This window comes from Chionomys nivalis, chromosome 1, assembly GCF_950005125.1.
Source record: "Chionomys nivalis chromosome 1, mChiNiv1.1, whole genome shotgun sequence".
NCBI lineage: Eukaryota > Metazoa > Chordata > Mammalia > Rodentia > Cricetidae > Chionomys > Chionomys nivalis.
The window spans coordinates 125,940,401-125,959,106 of NC_080086.1; the positions used below are offsets into that span (position 1 = coordinate 125,940,401).

Below are 18,706 nucleotides of genomic sequence, written 5' to 3' on the forward strand. Positions count from 1 at the left end.
GAGGATACACAATGCCTCACTTTAAATTCCGGGCAGGCACATCACAGACTGAAAGCCCCACAGATTATATTCATTATCTACTTGCTGAGAACCTAAGCTCGGGCCTTGCCGTCACTGCCTATCCTCTTCTCAAAGGCTGTTTCTGGGACTCTCTAGGCCCCAGTATTCCCAAAGTGGAAAGGGTGAAGAACTTACCTTAAATTTTACTCAATCTGAAAAGCAAAGGCAATGAGCACACCGGTACCTTCTCTCCTTGGAATTCCTCTTTCCGTCTGAGCCCTGGAATGTTGCCTTTATCTTCAGGATCAGGGAGATGTTAATGACGTATTTCCGCTCAGATTCAAGCAGCTCCAGAGCCACAGTCTGCCTTTTTGCTTTAAAACAAACCCAAGGGGTTTTTTGTTGTTGTTGTTAATCAGCTCCCTCCCAAACACTAAGTCAGGCAGGAAATCGATAAAAACACATGGAAAAGCTCAGTTGGCAGTGTCCCCTAGGATCACATAAACCAGGCCTGGTGGCGCACACTTGCTATCCAGGAGTTGAAGGGAAGGCAGGAAGATGAGAAATCCAAGGTCATCTTCAGATATTTAACCAGCTCTTGAGACAAGGGGGGCGGGGGGGAGTGGCAGAGGTAGGAGGGGGAGAGAGAAAGGCATCAGCCTATTTGGGCAGTAGAGGCTGAGCCTGGAGACGCAGAAGCAAGTGAGGTAAACCTGCACCAATGGCATGAGCCTCCAGATTGCACTTCCAGGCCTGGTATACCCTGGCTTCACCCCATGAGAAATGGCAGAAGCAGCATTAGGGAAACCCTTGCCTGAGCTAAAGTTGTAGAAGGCAGAATCAGCATCCAATGAGGAAGAGAAACCCCTTGACCACATTCCCCTCAGGTCCCAGAGTGCCAGCAGCCTGATTTAAACACTCTTGGCAGCTTGCCCCTTGATGCACTGAACTTCCTAAGTAGGACAGGATAGCACACTAAGATATGGGCATACAGAGATCACTTACCAATATGCAACTTTGTTTGGTCGGAAGCGTCACCTCAGCTCCCTGGTACCCCTTTATAAAAAAGTCTGGAATATTTAGCTGGGGGCTTCACCCCAGCTCCCGGCATAAGCTCTCTCCTCTGGGAATGGCCTCAGTCCAGACTCCACCTCCGAGAAAGCCCACCAAATGGTGACCCCTCCCCAGGGAAGGTCAAGACCACTCCCGCAGGCTATTTAAACTGCCCCCCCAATGAACACGTGGTCTCCGGGTTTCACAAGGTATCCCCTTTTTTCTTTTTCCCTCTCCATGTTTTCCCGGGGCCACCCGGGAGTATTGTCATCTATTCCCATCTATTAAACCTGGGTATCTTTGAATTCAGTTTGATTTGGTCTGATTGGGATTATTTGTGTCGGAGCAGAGGTTTGTTGGCCAGAAGAAAATGCTTAACAAACTTTGTTACCTAATAGCTCACTATTGACACGCTTGGATAATACAAAATTCCAGGTTATTTGGGGGGCAGGGTGTTTGTTTCATTCTTTCTTCCTTCCTTCTTTTCATTTTGTTTCTTTCTTTTGGGGGATAATATTTCTTGACCACATAAGCAATTAAAGATACTGAGACATTTGAGTAAGATTATACCATGGGAGAGAGGAAACAAATACACATGTATGTGAAAATTAAATCTTACACTTAATATTCTCAAAGAGATATGCAAAATATTGTAGCCACTTAACAATTACTGGATGCTGTTTTAAAAGAGGAAACTTCTTAACATTTTTTAAAACATAGACAAATTTAAGGGTGGATCAAGTGAAAGACACCTCTCCCTCAGAGGAAGCCAAGCACAGAAGAGAAAGGCACACTGAAGAAAAATTTGACCTGTGGAAAAATGAAGTCGGGGAATCTAACACTAAATTAGAAGCACCAAAGAAAAAGAAAACTATGGCTCAGATGATATTACAAAATTAATGGGGAGGGGGGCACCCCAGGACATGTGCTACCAGAGAACCCCGTTGTACTCTGCATAAATAATAAAAAAGATCACACTTCATCATGAGAACCACCACATCCTTAGGAAGCTGCATCACTTCGGGGATAAAGGGAAGACCCTAAAAGTTACCAGATGGAGGGGCCAGCAAGAGGACAAAGGCACTTACTGCTACACCTAAGGACCTGAGTTCCACGCTCAGGACCTAAATGGTAAAAAGACAGAACTGCCTCTCAAAAGTTGTCTTCTGGCTTGCTCAAAGTAAAGTGTGTGTGTGTGTGTGTGTGTGTGTGTGTGTGTGTGTGTGTGTGTGTGATTTAGTATTTTATATAATAAATTCAATTCCTGGCATTAAAAATAATGTTACCAGACAGCAATGCTGGATCACATTCAAAGAACTGAAGATGAGAGCAAGGCTGGGCTTCCCGATAGCAACGTTAGGAGCTGAAAGACAGGAAAAACTGCTTCACACTGAGGAGAGAAAATGGTTTTCCATTAAACCAGAGTGACAGCAATGTGATGGGCCACAGTGGCAGTGAGGTGTCTGAGGTCTCTGAGCAAAATGCTTTAAAGATAAAAAGATATAAGTGATAGAGTTTTTATTACATTAAGAAAAACAAAGTCTCAGCACTGGTTGCGAGCGTCTGTGTGGGTGTTGGAAGCAAACTCAGGTCCTTTGGAAGAGCAGCCAGTGCTCTTAACCACTGAGCCATCTCTCCAGCTCTGGATTATGAATTTTTAAAAATGTGATAATGATACCAGTGTGGTTAATAAAAAAGAACTAACTACTAAATGAATTACATGTACAATGTAGATGAATCTCAAAAACACATATTGAGAAAAAAAGACACCAGGCAAAAGAGAATACACAAAGTATAAAGTATCATCCCATTGACATGAAGTTCAAGAACAGATAAACCCATACAGCAGACACAGTGGTTCTCTACATAGATGCTGACGAAAATGAAGATGAGAGAAATTCCTAGCATAAGAGAAATATGTATGTTGATCTTGATAGTGATCACAGTCAATATTCGTATGCAAATATCAAGCTGGGGGGACAAGTGGGTTCTCCTTAAAGGTACAGCTGAGCCCCATAGTCTGGAGCTTATGAGCAGCACAAAGTGGATATTTTATAAAAACAAAACAAAATGAGGACACAAAGTTTTCAGGGGGTAGAGCAGTGGGGTGAGTCTGGGAGAAGCTAGAGGATGAGGGTAAATATGACCAAAATAAACTCTCAAAGAAGCAATAAAATATTTCTTTAAAGTCATAAGCTGAGGCCCACAAGATTGCTCGGTGGTGGGCTGGAGAGATGGCTCAGTGGTTAAGAGCATTGCCTGCTCTTCCAAAGGTCCTGAGTTCAATTCCCAGCAACCACATGGTGGCTCACATCTGGAATGAGGTCTGGTGCCCTCTTCTGGCCTTCAGGCGTATACACAGACAGAATATTGTATACATAATAAATAAATAAATTTTAAAAAAAAGATTGCTCGGTGGTTAGAGCACTTACCACACAATCTCCATACTCACACAATAGCACACATCACTGTAATGCATACCTGTACATATTCACCATATATACACATACATGCTACAAATTTTAAGTTTAAATGTGGATCCATGAATTTTGGTCTATGTAAATTATTAACTTTCAACAAAGTATTGTTTACAAAATAGCATAAAATATGAATCAAGTTGTGGTGGTTTGAATGAGAATGGCCCCCATTGGCTCGTATATTTGAATACTTGGCCTACAGTTGGTAGAACTGTTTGGGAAGAATTGGAGGTGTGGAGGAAGTGTGTTACTGGGGGCAGGCTTTGATATTTCAGAGGCCTTATGTGATTCCCAGTGATCCCTCTCTCTGACTCCCGGCTGTGGGTCAGAATGTGAGCTCTCAGCCTCGCTGTTGCTCCTCCATCATGACCTCTAACCTTCTGAAACTGGAAGTCAAACTAAATGATTTCTTTGCCTTGGTCGTGGTGTTCTACGCAGCAACAGCAACAACGAAGCATTAAGACACAAGTACCAAGAGAAACTATCAAAAAGAATTCAAAGCCGGGCGGTGGTGGCGCACGCCTTTAATCCCTGCACTCGGGAGGCAGAGGCAGGCGGATCTCTGGGAGTTCGAGGCCAGCCTGGTCTACAAGAGCTAGTTCCGGGACGGGCCAAAGCTACAGAGAAACCCTGTCTCTAAAAACCAAAAAAAAAAAAAGGAATTCAAAGTGGCTGTGTTGTTTCTTGTTAATAATAATTTAAAAGCTTTTTAACTTTCACGTATTTGATTAAAATAATATTAAGAAAAATTATTCCCCCCAAAGTGGAGAATGCTATTGCTAGTACTCATTTACTATATGAAGGAAAGGAAGGAGAGAGAAGGGGGAGGAAGGAAAACAAAAGCTTGTTGCAGTGTTCGACATTTTGGCGGCAGACTGTTAATAAATGATTGGCATATGGAAAATTCAATATCGCTGACTAAATAGATATTCTCCAAGAACCTCGGCATTTTTCTCTTTTTTCCAAAGCACTACCATGCAGAGTGTCGTAAGCCTAGAGTCAAGGTGGAGGTCCCACCAGGGTATGTGACCTCTGCTGGGTCAACTCTGTAGGCACTAGGGGCTTCGTCCTGAGAAGATACAAGTTGGTGTCACGTGTTCCCTCCATCCATAATACTACCTGGGCTCCAGCCCTCTGTTCCAAGCCCTCACGCATCTTATTCTCTTGTATTCCCCCCCACATCCCCCCTCAGAACTTACCAGCTAGAGAGGTTTCACATAAGACATTTTCCAGGGAACTGTGTCTGCCCTGGCCAGCCTCTTTGAGTTTATCGGGGTGATCTTTTGTGACATACTCCTCGCCCCATTCTTTGCCATCCTTAGGCTGTCTCCACAGGCCAGGCGTGTGATGGCCCTTGGACTGGATCTCAGCTGAGAGAGAAGGCTTAAGGTTTTCATCGGCTTCTGGATTTGTTGGGGTCACCCCTAAAAAACAATGCTTGCTATAAAGAATTTGCTTTTAAAAAACTATTTTATTTATTATGTATACAGTGTTCTTCCTGCATATATGCCTACACACCAGAAGAGGGCACCAGATCTCATTATAGATGGTTGTGAGCCTCCATGTGGTTACAGGGAATTGAACTCAGGACTTCTGGAAGAGCAGCCAATGCTCTTAACCTCTAAGTCATCTCTCCAGCCCCAAGAACTTTCTTTTTTTGAAAAAGAAAGTAGCCAGGTGGTGGGGGTCACACGTCTTTAATCCCAGCACTCAGGAAGCAGAGGCAGGCAGATCTCTGTGAGTTTGTAGCTTGTCCCCCATTCCTTCCCATTATTTCCTCTGCTTCCTGGGTGCCACGAAGGAAGCAGCATCTTAAGCCATAGCCTTCCCATCATGCTATTCTGCTCATCCAAAGTCTGCAGAGACAAGGCAAGCTGACCTTGGATTGAAACCTTTGGAATCAGGAGCTCAAGAAAACGTCTCCTCCCTGAAGTGTTTTTTCTCAGGTATTTGTCACAGTCAAGAAACTGATTAACATGTCTGAGTCCTTTCCTGCAAGGCTCAGGATGGGCCAGTAGAGCAGGAAAGGTGCCTGGACCAGCTCTTGACTCTGCAGGGAAAGGACTTGCCTTGTAAGCCCAACAGCCTGAGTTCTATTCCTAGAAACCATAAAGGTGGAGGGAGAGAACGGGCTCCACAGAGTTGTCCTCTGACCTCCACGTCTGTGCAGGAGCATGCGTATATACACTTTACACATGCATATAGTAATACAAACTTAAACCAACAAGATGCACTTACCAGGGCCCATCATTCCCTTCACATTGCCATCCCCTACATGAACAGACCTGGACTCTTGGGCTGCAGAGAAAAGGAAAACTTTATTCAGCGTCCTTTCTACCAACATGGATTAAACAGGAAAAAGACTCATAGATTTTATAGTTTCATGAGTGACGCCAGCAAGGGAGCAGGGGGAGATGCAGTAGAGTGGAGCCATACTAGTTACTCAGCTCTTAAAGATGCCAACAAGTGATGCCTACTTCAAGCAACTACCGTAAGAATCCAATAGGCTAAACACTAAGTTCTTCAAGTAGTACCCAGCATACTTTAAGAGCAACTTACTGTTTAACTGTGATATGGATGGCAGTGGTGCTGATGATGGTGGTGAGAAGAGCAGAAAGATGCCCGATGCTCTTTTCTCTGCCTACCTTTCCAACAGCTTCCATTTCGGTGTAAAAGCCCAAATTGCTCTATGAGCACACAGTCCCAGGGCATTTCTCTGTACCTTCACTTGCTACTTGCTTTTGAATTGCTTCCCCTACCCCAACCCCATCCACACTGCCTGAGACCACTGGTCTTGTTATTCTTTTGAGTTTGCTAGCCATGCTCCCATAAGGATGGCAACAGGGTCACAGAGGCTGCCTCTGCTAAGAGGGCTGACTCTCCACTCGGATCCACCGGTGTCTAATGGGTGAACGGGAAGAGTGGCAGCCTGGCTTCTCTGCCTTCACGCTGCATCTGCCTGCTGTTGCCTTAAACCCAAGTCAGATTCTCATCCAGCTTTGCACACGGACATGAGATCATCTACAGAATTCATGTTTGAAATTCACTATACACGGTTGTTTAGTCCAAAATTTACCTACCTGGCTCTGCTTGTCTGCCTTTAAGGTATAGGGCACCAAGATAGAGTCGGACATTTTCTATACTTATAGGTACATCAACATCAACAGAAAATCAACCGCCAGCTTTAACAACATCCCATTCAGGACCACTGGAGTGGCCCCTAAAAGTCCCCATCACTGCTGTAAACCTGACGGGGTGTCTAGTGAGTACCCCAACTAACTCTGTTTTCTTCTCTAGCCTTTCTTTCTCTGGGTCACTTCACTTCTCAGCTTATTGAAAGTTCCAGAAACAAGAAGCCATGCAAACCATCATCTCTTTAGTTCCAGCAAGACCCTCAGAGCCAGACTACAATTTGACCAAGACTGCTTGACTACACATGATCCCCCAACCCATCCTCTTGTCTTCTTTCTCCATATTGTTCTAGAGCTATTTGCTGGTTCTAAGAAAGCAAGGCTTCGGATGATAACCCACCTTCAGGGCCACACTGAAATGAGACCCTTCCCTGCTTCATCAATATTTGCATCTGATTGGACCACTGAGGCAAGAAGTAGCTTGATGTGGATGAACTAGCAAAGAAGAGACAGAAGAACACAAGGAGAGGGATGATCTAATGTGAAGGCCCAGAGGCCACAGAGCAAGTTGGGAGCAAGGCCTAAAGACTATAGGAGTAAAGAAATTGCTTTTAGCCAGGTGATGGGACACACAACTTTAATCCCAGAACTTGGGAGGCAAAAGCAGGTGGATCTCTGTGAGTTTGAGGCCAGCCTAGTCTATAAGAGCTAGTTCCAGAACAGGCTCCAAAGCTACAAAGAAATGTTGTCTAGAAGAAAAAAAAGACTACAGGGGTAGAAATAGGGACAACCAAAGAGAAGAGAATAGAAAAGCAGAGAGAGAGAGAGAGTTAATACATGCATGGCCTTGGAAACTGTGAAGAAGTGGCGGTGCACTCTTTAATCCCAGAACTCAGGAGGCTGAGGCAGGTGGATTTTTATGAGTTCAAGGCCAGCCTGGTCTACAGAGCAAGTTCCAGACAGTCAGGGAGGGTTACACAGAGAAACTCTGTCTCAAGAACCAAAGGAAAAAAAGAAAAAAATTTAGACTTTGAATCTGATAACAGTAAGAAACCAAAAAGGTAAATTTACAAGTAGGCAGAAAATAGAAGGAAAGTCAAAGAAGCATGGTGTCAACCAAGAGAAGAAAACATTTTGAGAAAGCAGGCATCAAAGGGATCGGACGCTGATGGGGAAGGGAAGGAGGGCTGGAGGATGGTTCAGTGGGAAAAGAGCCTGATAGCCTGAGTTCTAGCCCCAGAAAAGAGGGAACTGATCCTCACACAGTTGCCATCTGACTTCCACATACTCACCTCAATAAATAGATAAATGGGATCTTTATACCTTTATCTTAAAAAGTCTGTGTGGCAAGAACAGGTAAGGAAAGAGCTTTAGTGGAGTTGCAAGGGTAGGTGCCAATACTGGGAAGGTTGAATACGTAGGACATAAGAAAGAAGAAATGGATGGTGGAACCACATCATTCAAAAAAGTCAACTTCTAGGCCTGGGGATATAACTGGGTGTACCTAATTATATTAGGACCATACCTAATATGCACAGCCTGAGACCTAGGTTAGGTCTCAGAGATTCTGAAGAAGTAGGGATGGGGCAGAAATAATTGCATTTTAAAAATCTTCTTGAAGCCTTCTCGGGCTAGAAGATTCCAAGGGGCTTACTTAGTTCCATAAAATGATATTTTCAGGGTCTGGAGAGATGGCTCAGGAGTTAGGAGCCCTGTTGCTTTTGCAGAAGAAAGGGTTCAATTCTCAGCACCCATACGGTGGTGCACAATCCCCCATAACTCCAGTTCCAGGGTAGCCATCTCCTGCTTCATACGCCCAGGTGCACCAGGCACACATGGTGCACGTACATATATGTCGGCAAAACCTCCATTCACCCACATAAAATAAATAAACCTGACAAAAGAGCATCATCTCATTTTAGAGGACATCTCAGACTTTTGAATTCTAAGGTACATGAATGAAGCGTCCCATCAGAATACACACAGAAAGAAGGGATCTTTTCAAAGGAAGGGAAGGGCTGGAGAGATGGCTCTGGGGTTAAGACCACCTACTACTCTTGCAGAGGACCTCAGTTTGTTTCCCAGCGCCCACACTGGGTGTTTTATAACAGCCTCTAACTCCAGACCCAGGGAGATCTGATGTCTCTGCTGCTCTTACACACAGAGAGAGAGAGAGGGAGAGAGGAGAGAGAGAGAGAGAGAGAGAGAGAGAGAGAGAGAGAGAGAGAGAATTTAAAATAACTAAAAATAAATATTCTTTTAAAAAGGAAAGAAAAGAAGAAGGGTCCATTTGTGGCAAATAGTGTCTAAGATGGCTCCCTGGTTGTCCTTACCCCTAGACATCCCCTTCCTGGGATTCCTGCCTGTGAGTGGTGCTGGATTTAATGATTATCTTCTGATGAATAGACTATGGCAGGAAGGCTGAGCTGCGTCCTCTAAAACTAGGTTATAAAAAGCTATAGTTTTGTCTTGAACATCCTGTTAGACCAACACCCTGGGGTGAGCCAGGTGTCATGTGGCAGATACCCATGTCACAGGGACTATGCCACCATGTGGGTACATCTAGAAGAAGATGTTTTCTAGAAATACAACCCTCAAATGACAACAGCTGTGGCCAGCACTTTGATGGCAACCTATGTCATGGCAGACCCCAAGTGAGTGGTACCCAGATCAACTGTGACCAGATTCCTGGCTCAGAGAAACTGAGGCAATGAATGGTTGCTCCTTGAAGCTACAAAATTTGGGAATAACAGACAGCAGTCACACCATTGTATCATTTAAAAGAAAAAAAAGGATAAACCAACATTTTCTGAGAGTTTGATCCTTTAGTCATCAATGGGGGAGAACAAGCTATGAGATGTCCCTATCAGGAGGCCGGAAGGAGAGGCTGCCAGTGTGCAGATCACTTCAATCCAGCCTGTGAGAAAGTTCTTATCATACCAGCCCGATGACTTGAATTTGATCTGAAATTCATGGTGGGAAGAGAGCCAAAAGTTGTCCACTAACTTCCAAACCCATGCTGAGACCCACATTCACCTGCAGTCATACAAACTAATAATAACAAATAAAAATTTTTAAATAAATAAATGCACTGGGTAATGCAGTCACCTGGATTACCTGTTTTCGGTGGAAAACCTGAGGAAAAAATCCCAAGAGGGCAGTCACACACCGTACAGAGATGCAGAAATTTGCTTTGCAAATCTACTTTTTAAGATTCTCTCTTGGGAATGCACACAGCTGCCCCAGACCTCGAACGGGTCTGACCTCTCCTCTGAGTCCATCTTTGGCTCTCCACCTGCAAGGTCTTGCTTGCTCTTCTCACCACAGAGCCAAGAACACAGGACCACCTGTGGAAGTTTCTCCCAAAGGGATGGAGCAGCCATTCCCCAGGCTGCACTCACTGACGACTAAAAGAAGCACTCATATGTACCAGCAAAAGGCCAGTAACCAAGCAACCCTGTACTCGGTTCACCAAGTGAAAGACACTTGTCTTCGGGTGTCAGGTTCAGTTATTCATAACACGCTTACTGTCTATGAATCGGTAAAACAGGTTCTTCTTGGGCTGCAAGGATGAAAAATCATCAACCCTACTGTTGAGGCGTTTACACTTGATTGAAAAAATCACTAAGCCTACCTTTGGAGGACTTTTTACGTAAGACCAAAACAAGAAGCAGAGGACTCGGACCATGGTAATGTGTGGAATTGTCATTTTTCTAGATGTAGGTGCTTTGTTGGACACTTTTGAGAATATAATGATGATGTAGTAAATTTTGTCTTGTTTTGTTTACCTTTCCTGATTTGAGCACAGGCCCAGGATCACAGAGCCCCTGAAAAGCCAACTCCTTTGGTACCGTCAGCATGCCATCTTGTGACGAATTTCTCACATAGGTTCGGTCAGGAAGTGGCTGGTGACTGCTTTAGTCTGTACACAGCACCAGCCTGGCTTCCCAGAGAAACATGGGTACCGAGTTATACCACCAGCAAGTGACTTTTTAGAGTGACTTTTAAAAAATATCTAGTTCTTTCATGGTTGGTATTGTATTGATGGCACTAAATTATTTTTAAGCTAAACACTTAGAAGAAGTCAACTTAGTATTTTCCACGAAACATTTAAAAATGGGCAGTCTCTCAGGAACCAGTGGTCATCTTCCAGTTCTAGATACCAGGAAAGTTCTGAGCAGTATGGAAGCATTTTATTATCTCCTAGTGGAGATGCAAGGCACGACTCCTAGGAATCAAGGAGAAAGAAGGATGGTTAATTCCCCATGGTTTGTGAGCTGTACCTTTTTCATAGGTCTGAGAAGGCAAAATGTTGCTGAAGTCTTCACTGGGATGACCCGACTCGGGGACATTGATGGAGCGGAAGGGGCTCCCTTGCGCTTGCGCAGGCGCAGATGCAGGTCCGGCCTGTGCGCCATGCTCTTCCTTTTGAGTTTTCCTAGCAAAAGAGAAAACAGAAAGGTTGCTTTGGTTCTTAATACCCGGTAGATTAATACCCGGGAGGCTCAATTCAGAATAAAGCCAGAGAATGAAGTTTTTTAATGTGTTGCCAAGACACACACAGGTTGAACCATATAAATATTTTTTATAAATTATAAATGGTTGAAGTCAGTTCATATGGTTCAACTTAATTCATCAACTTCAGTATGTATAAATTACTTCTAACTGAAATGTTTTAATTCTTATTTTTCTATTACTGACTTCCCTATCACCAGGATCTTTGATTTTGTTTTGATGTTCATTTTTGACACTTGGGTCTCACTGTTACCCTGGTTAGCCTGGGGCTTGCTGTGTGGCCCTTGCTATGTAGATTCTCCCACATCTGCTGACTGCTAGGGTTAAAGGCATGGTCACCATCCATGCCTTGCTCTCAGCACGGTCTGGAAACTCGGCAGTGTTGGGTATTTGCTTGGGATGACTCACTCACTTAATAACTCAACTCCAAGTACCAGAAAACAGTAACATTTTTTCCTTTTGTGCACAAGGGCACACAGATGTGTGTGTATGTATGTGTGTGTGCATGCATGTGAGCACATTATATGTAGGTGTGCGTTCATGCATGTGGAGTTGTGAATTGTCCTCCATCACCCTCCACCTTGTTTCATGGAGGCAGGGTCTTTCCATCAAACTCAAACCTCACCCATATGACTAGTCTCACTAGCTAGTCTGCACCTCCGCATAACGTTATGTGGGTTCTGGAGAGTCAAGCTCTGGTGTTCAAAATGTCTTCTGGATGCACCACAAGTGTGCATATTCTGTGTGTGCATGCATATGTGCGTGCATGTGTGTGTGTGTGTGTGTGTGTGTACATACCCATTTGCCTGCAGAGATCAGAAAAAGAATTAGAGTTACAGACGTTTGGGAGATACCTGATGTGGTGCTTGGAACTTAAAACTCTGGTCCTCTGCGAGAGCAGCCAGACCACTGGACTGTCGCTCCAGCCTCAGTATTAGCCAGCTTGTATGGCTGCATCTCTTCCGGCATGAGCTGCTCTACACTGTGCAGGAGCCTAGTCCTCACATACTAACAACTGGAAGCTTTCTCAGGGCCTCTGTGCAAGAGCCATTGCTATTGGATTTGCCTGGAGTAAATATTCCCTAGCTACTCACTTGGCTTTAACCTTTCGCGATTCTCTTCGTTTTTCCTGTTGAAGCTGTTCAATTTTCTGCTGCATTTCTTCTTGTTTGGAAGTGATGGCCTGAATCATTGACATTGCGTTGCTCAGCTCTTCCTACGATGTAAGAAACAGTCATTTGAGTGGAATTGGCCCCCAGAAGCTCATAGGGAGTGAGTGGTACTATCAGGAGATGTGACTTTGTTGCAGGAAGTGTGTCACTGTGGGGGGGGGGCAGCTTTGAGGCCTCAGATGTGCTCAGTCCCTGCCTTCTCCACTCTCAGCTCCTCCTCCAGCACCTTGTCTGCTTGCATGCACTAAACCTCTGAAACTGGAAGCAAGCCCTAATTAAATATTTTTCCTTTATAAGAGTTACCATGGTCATGGTGTCTCTGCACAGCTAAAGAAACCCTAAGACAACAGGGTAAGAAAGCATACATCAGTATCCCATAAGCCTTTGCCTAGCGCATACTTTGGAGTGAATGGGGAATAAGGGATGACGTTTGCTTTCATTGTGGCCTCTAATTTTAACACAGAGCTCAGAAACCGGAAACCGTGAGATAGATATCGTTCCATGATGACTGACAATTGGCTCAGAGGGCAAGGTCTTACCCTGGGCTGCTGCTATTAGAAAGGGCAAATTTTCAGCATGTGGTACTAGGCCCGACATGCTTTTAGCTGGGAAATAAAGAGGCTCCCACCTTGAAGTAGTTTAATGAATTCTTCATCTCGGTGACTTTCTCTTCCATGGAACATCGGCAGCTCTTGACCTTCTCTTCCAAAGCATATTCTCCATGCTGGATGCGCGTCAGTTCCTGCATCGCTTCTGTGAAGCCAGTTTTCAGTTCCGAGGCCAGGGCCTGCAACTGAAGAGTTGCGGAAGAGTGACCTTGGCTTGCTGTGAATTATTACAAATGGCACCGTTTACCCCTTGGCCTTTTCCTTTCCTTGAGGAAATAAGCTCTTGAGAAACTCACATGCTTCCTTTACCCAGCTCTGGAATCTTTCATGTGACTCCACCCCTGTTTGTCCAGGGAGAAGGTGACAGCAAAGCGAGCAGTTGGCCCACGGGTTCTCATGAACACGGCCACTACTTAAGAGCCCGGTGTGTAAGAATGAGGCTCGCTTAAACTGGGTGGTGGGGCACGCACCATTAATCCCAGAGAGGCAGAGGCAGGTGGATCTCCGAATTTGAGGCCAACTTGGTCTACAGAATGAGTTCCAGGAGAGCCAGGGCTACACAGCGAAAGCCTGTCTCGAAAAGAAAAAAAGAGAAGCAATGAGACCTACTTGGAAAAAACATATGATTCAGCACCTAGATTCTATGAGAGAAATGGCATGCCATGGCCTCTCTGATTATCCCCGGAGCATAAGACTCTGAAGAGAAATCACATGCCACGGTCCCTCTGATTATCCCCACAACATAAAGAAATTCAGTTATTTTTCCCAAAAGATGTGAAAAAGTGAGCCAGGGGTCAAATGGCTGGCTCAGTGCTTAGGAGCACTAGAGGACCCGACTCCAGTTCCCAGCACCCGTGTCAGGCAGCTCACAACCATCTGTAAGTCCAACTCCAGGGGATCCGACATCCTTCTGATTCAACGGCAGTTACACACATGTGTATACATACAATCACACAGATACACATACACACAAACAACAAAAATAACAAAAAATAAAGTCTTTTTAAAAATAAGAATAATAAGCCAGACAGTGGTGGTGCATACCTTTAATCCCAGCACTCAGGAGGCAGAGACAGGAGGATCTCTATGAGTTAGAGGTCAGCCTGGTCTACAAGAGCTAGTTCCCAGGACAGACTCCAAAGCTACACAGAGAAACCCTGTCTCAAAAACAAGAGAGGGAGAGAGAGAGAGAGAGAGAGAGAGAGAGAGAGAGAGAGAGAGAATGTAATAAATAATAGTAAGAATTTCTTTGAAAAGACAAAGTTTTTTTTTTCTGGAGTTGTGACATTTTTAACAGTTGGTTCTGATCATGTGTTTGTTGGCTCTGATATGAGTTGTCTTCAGTAGTCAGATCAGAGCATGGGGGAGCGCATGCTACACACCTGCTGGTTAAATGCCAGGAGAGAGATCAATCAATTCTGCAGTCAGGTAGGGTGCAAGTCCTAGCTTTCTCCCACAAGATGAAGAACATAGGCAGACGGGCTAGCCTCTGGGTAGTAGTTTACTCGTCGGTAATTGTACCGATGACAGCTACTACACGGGGCTGTCATGAGTATGAAGTGAGCAAGTGTAGTTAAGCGGCCTCCCCCACACACGCTTAGTACAGAGGTGCTCCGCATTTCTGATTCATTTGGTTGGAAATCAAAAAGTCAAACTCAAACAGAACTGTGGAGAAATGGAGCGCTTCTAAAGATGTTTTATTTACTGAGCGGAGGTAAAAGGCATTTCAACAGACCCTGAATCAAGATAGTAGTAAGGTAACACTGCTGTCTTGATTTTTATGATCCGATTGGGCATCGAACTCTTAGACCCACACCTCTCTTCAAAACAGAAATACTCAGAAGGCTTATTCTACCCTTCAAAATATCATGTCTGGAGAGACGGCTCAGCGGTAAAGTGCACTGCTGCCCTGGCTGAGCACAGTGAGGCTGCCCTCTTCTGGACTGCCCTGGCACTGTGCTCGTGCACACAAACCCACACACAGGCATGAACATATACACGTAATTTAAAAATAGGAGTATTTTAAAATATCTACCAAGTAAGGTGTAGCGCAGGTGCCGTGGCAATTCACACGTATGTCTCCACATGTGTATACTTCTAGACGTTTCCAAAACCAGTTCATCCTAATGGTTCCAACCTGCTCGGCTACCCTCCGCTATGGCTTAGTGTCCTATACCTCATCCCTTAAATACAGATGTTTGGGTTCTGTTGTTTTCACAGTGGCTTCTTCTAGGACTGGGAATAACGAGAAATAGGAGGAACCAAGAGCGATTGTTCTGAGGAGAATCAGTAGAGCCTGTGAAGCAGCTGGACTTGGAGACCGGGGGATACCCCATTGATCTACTTTCCATTCCAGTTGTTTTCATTAGTTATGATTACTGTGTGTGCACACGTGATGTGTGGAGAGTACATGCTTACATGTGGAAATCAGACAGCCATGCTGAAGAGCCGGTTCTCCCGTCTACCTTTACATGGGTTAGAGATATCAAATTCAAATCTGCAGGCTTGGGCAGCAAGCACCTTTACCCATTGAGCCACTTCACTAAAAATTCTAAGCAATTTTTAGTTAGAATAATCTTTGTGACATCAAAGCAAAAACTGTGCAGGTTTTAAAATTGGAAGACGGCCATCTGGTGTTCACTAGAGTGCCCTGAGATGGCCCTAGTCCTGCCTTGGGTGGGGAAAGAAGGGTACTGAAAGGAAGGACCGTCCGGTGGAGATGGGTGTCATTGTCACTGCTGCCCAGGTAGACAGACAGTTTTTCCCACCAGCCAAATGACAAGAGCAGAGTCAACAGACAAATCGAAAGGACCTTTCCTCAGCTGCAGAACTTCAGCTCTGGTTAAAAGTTAAAAATCAAACCCATTCTCTGATGACCGTTTGGGATTCTGGGAATTCCATAACTGTTCTGGACTCTGAGCACATTTTCTCCCCACAGGCTGGACTGAAGTAGCCTTACTGAGTATAAGCATGTTCTCAACCCAGACTATCCAGAGAGGGGAAGCCGTGTGAGCACAGCCACGGCCTGAGATGAACAGTCACAAGCGAGATGCCTGGGCTCTTCAAGTCATCCTCAGCTCAGGCAGACTGCCCTTGCGTACCAGCTGGGTCTTGTGAATAAGACACTTGAATGACGCCATCTTAACATGGCGCTCTCTTTAGCTCTCTGATCTGACAGCCCATGGTCCACCCCAAAGATTAAAACCGAGACTACCTTGTTCTCCAGTGAACTGAATATGCCCTTCATCTTGTTGATTATTTTCATGAGGCTGATCTAGGGAAGTTGCGATCCCTCCATCCTGCTGCTGGAGGCAAGCTCGCACTGGAGGCGGGTTCAGGGGAGACATGAACTTCAAAGCCTTGGGTTCCACAGAGAACATCTCAGGCTTAGATATGGGGGAAAAAATCCGAATCCTTCCTACTTCATGCTCTTAAGTTCCATTTCTCATTTTCCTTCCTTCCTTTTTTCCTTCCTTCCTTTCTCGGTTCCTTAATTCTTCATAAGATGGTTCTAGTAGATGTCTTCCTTTTTTCCATCAAACATCTCTTGGGCCTCAAACTAAATTTTCAGGAATTCTAACGTGTGTTTTACACAGCCTTCCCATTTCTCCCCAACATATTACCAAGGTCGGGAGCTACTGTGAGGCAGACTCAAGGGCTTTGCTGTGTCTTGGGTACTTTGTGAACCATAAATGTCAAGATTTGGGAAGCTTCCGCCAGTCTTGCGAAATTCCTAAAATCCCTGATGATTATGAGCAAGACCCCAAATGTTTTGGGGTCCGACATGATGTCAAAGATGCCAAAGTAATTGTTTTGGCTTTGCCTTTAACCAGTTGCCAAAGAAGCCTGTTTGTTTTGTTTTGTTTTTCTGTCAACCTCCATCTTCCCGTTTTAGGTCTCTTTACTGATCTTCAAAGATGCTGTTCTTAGCCAGCCGTTGTGGCTCACATCTTTAATCCCAATATGCAGAGGCAGGCAGATCTCTGAGTTCAAGGCCAGCCTGTCTATAAAGTGAGTTCCAGGACAACTAGGGCTACACAGAGAAACTCTGTCTTGAAAAAGAAAAGAAAAAGATGCTGTGTTTAAAACACAAACTAAGCCGGGCAGTAGTGGCACACACCTTTAATCCCAGCACTCAGGAGGCAGAAGATCTCTGTGAGTTCAAGGGCAGTCTGGACTACAAAAGCTAGTTCCAGGACAGGCTCCAAAGCTACAGAGAAACCCTGTCTCTAAAAACCAAAAATAAAAAAATAAAAAAATAAAAGAATGTAGCCCACAATCTTCAACTGGTATGTTCATTTCCTTGTATCATGTTAATGCAGCTTTTTATCTTACTCCTACCTTTTGGGGTCAGGGGCATTTTAAGCAATTGGAAATAAACAAGGGTGATTTCAGTACCCACTGGACAGCCTCCCGGCACTATTCTCTGTTTTCTGTTTTATTATTTTCACGTCTCCACACTCTTCACTTACATTTCTGACCCCACAGCCCCGCCCTGGCAAGCGGCGTCTCCATGCAGGCTGGTGCCCCACAGCCGTGCTTTCTTCCCGAGCACCTCTCCCTTAGCCTTGACCTCGAAATCTGTATTCTGGTCTCTTTCACTGGACTCCAGCTCCGCTCCACACTGCCTTTTCCTGGAATTCTTTTCCAACGTGTGGCCCAGGATCCAGTTTTGCCTGAAGAAGTCCCTGAAAAGAACTTTTCAGGTGTCTGAGGGAGATGGTCAAAGCTGTGTGTCTCTGTCCCTCTGCCACTGACATATCCGTTCCAGAGGAAAATGGGCAATTTTTAAAAATGAGAATGAGGGGCTGGAGAGATGGCTCAGAGATTAAGAGCACTGACTGTTCTTCTAGAAGTCCTGAGTTCAATTCCCAGCAACCACATGGTGGCTCACAACCATCTGTAATGAGATCTGGTGCCCTCTTCTGGTGTGCAGGGATATATGCAGACAGAACGCTGTATACATAATTAATAAATAAAACTTTTTTAAAAAAATGAGAATGAACCTAGCTCTCATTTCTTCAACATGCCCTTAACATCCATATTTCCGTCTGTGTTATAGTATATTAATGAAGATAATTGTAGGCCAAGATCATATTACAGAGGTTTTCTTTTCTGCTCCTCATCTTTTGCTTCTTCTGTGTGTTTTGGTTTTGAGACAGAACCTCAGGTCTGCGGCCTGCACTCCTTCCTAGATTGTCAGTTCTTTTGAGACAAGGTCTCACGTGACCCAGGCTGACCTTGAAATTGGTCCTCCAGCCTTTGCCTTCCCCGGCTTTCTAAGTGCTTTTCTAAGGCATTTAAAAGTCGGTGCCACTATCTGCAGTATCCAGCTTGATTTTTTTCATACTTAGCATTTTTAGAAACACTTTGGAGTCTCTTTTGATTAGAACAGTGAAGACCTCTCTTTTCCCAACACTGTCTCCCACCAGACTGAATGACTGCACCGGACCCTTCATCTTAAAGCAGCATGAACAGACCCTTCATCTTAAAGCAGCATGAACAGACCCTTCATCTTAAAGCAGCATGAGCATCTTCCAGGCCACCACTCCCCTGTCCAGTTACTATTTACCGACTGTGTATCACATGCCGAGCACTGTGGTTTGTGCTGAGAGTACCGAGAGCAATGCACACAAAGTCCTTGCTTTACACTTCACACTCTGGGTTAGGAGACAGGAATGAAGACTTTGAGACAGGGTCTCACCACACAACCCTGGCTAGCCTGTAACTCACTCGGCTTAACAAGCTGG

General features: G+C 44.7%; 1 protein-coding gene across 7 annotated transcripts in view; it reads right to left on the minus strand.

Moving 5' to 3' along the window:
- Nucleotides 1-18,706, minus strand: part of Arhgef33 (Rho guanine nucleotide exchange factor 33) — a 79,937-nt gene that overhangs the window by 27,725 nt on the left and 33,506 nt on the right. For all 7 annotated transcript variants that reach the window (XR_009058486.1, XM_057792522.1, XM_057792513.1 and 4 more), the window contains 6 exons: nt 12,977-13,141; nt 12,271-12,392; nt 10,945-11,099; nt 5,769-5,828; nt 4,730-4,954; nt 245-374 (listed from right to left, as the gene is read on the minus strand). Coding sequence is in view for 6 of the 7 variants with exons in the window: in XM_057792522.1 (XP_057648505.1) it covers nt 245-374; nt 4,730-4,954; nt 5,769-5,828; nt 10,945-11,099; nt 12,271-12,392; nt 12,977-13,141 (857 nt within the window). In the remaining variant the exon portion in view is untranslated. The remainder of the gene's footprint in view (nt 1-244; nt 375-4,729; nt 4,955-5,768; nt 5,829-10,944; nt 11,100-12,270; nt 12,393-12,976; nt 13,142-18,706) is intronic.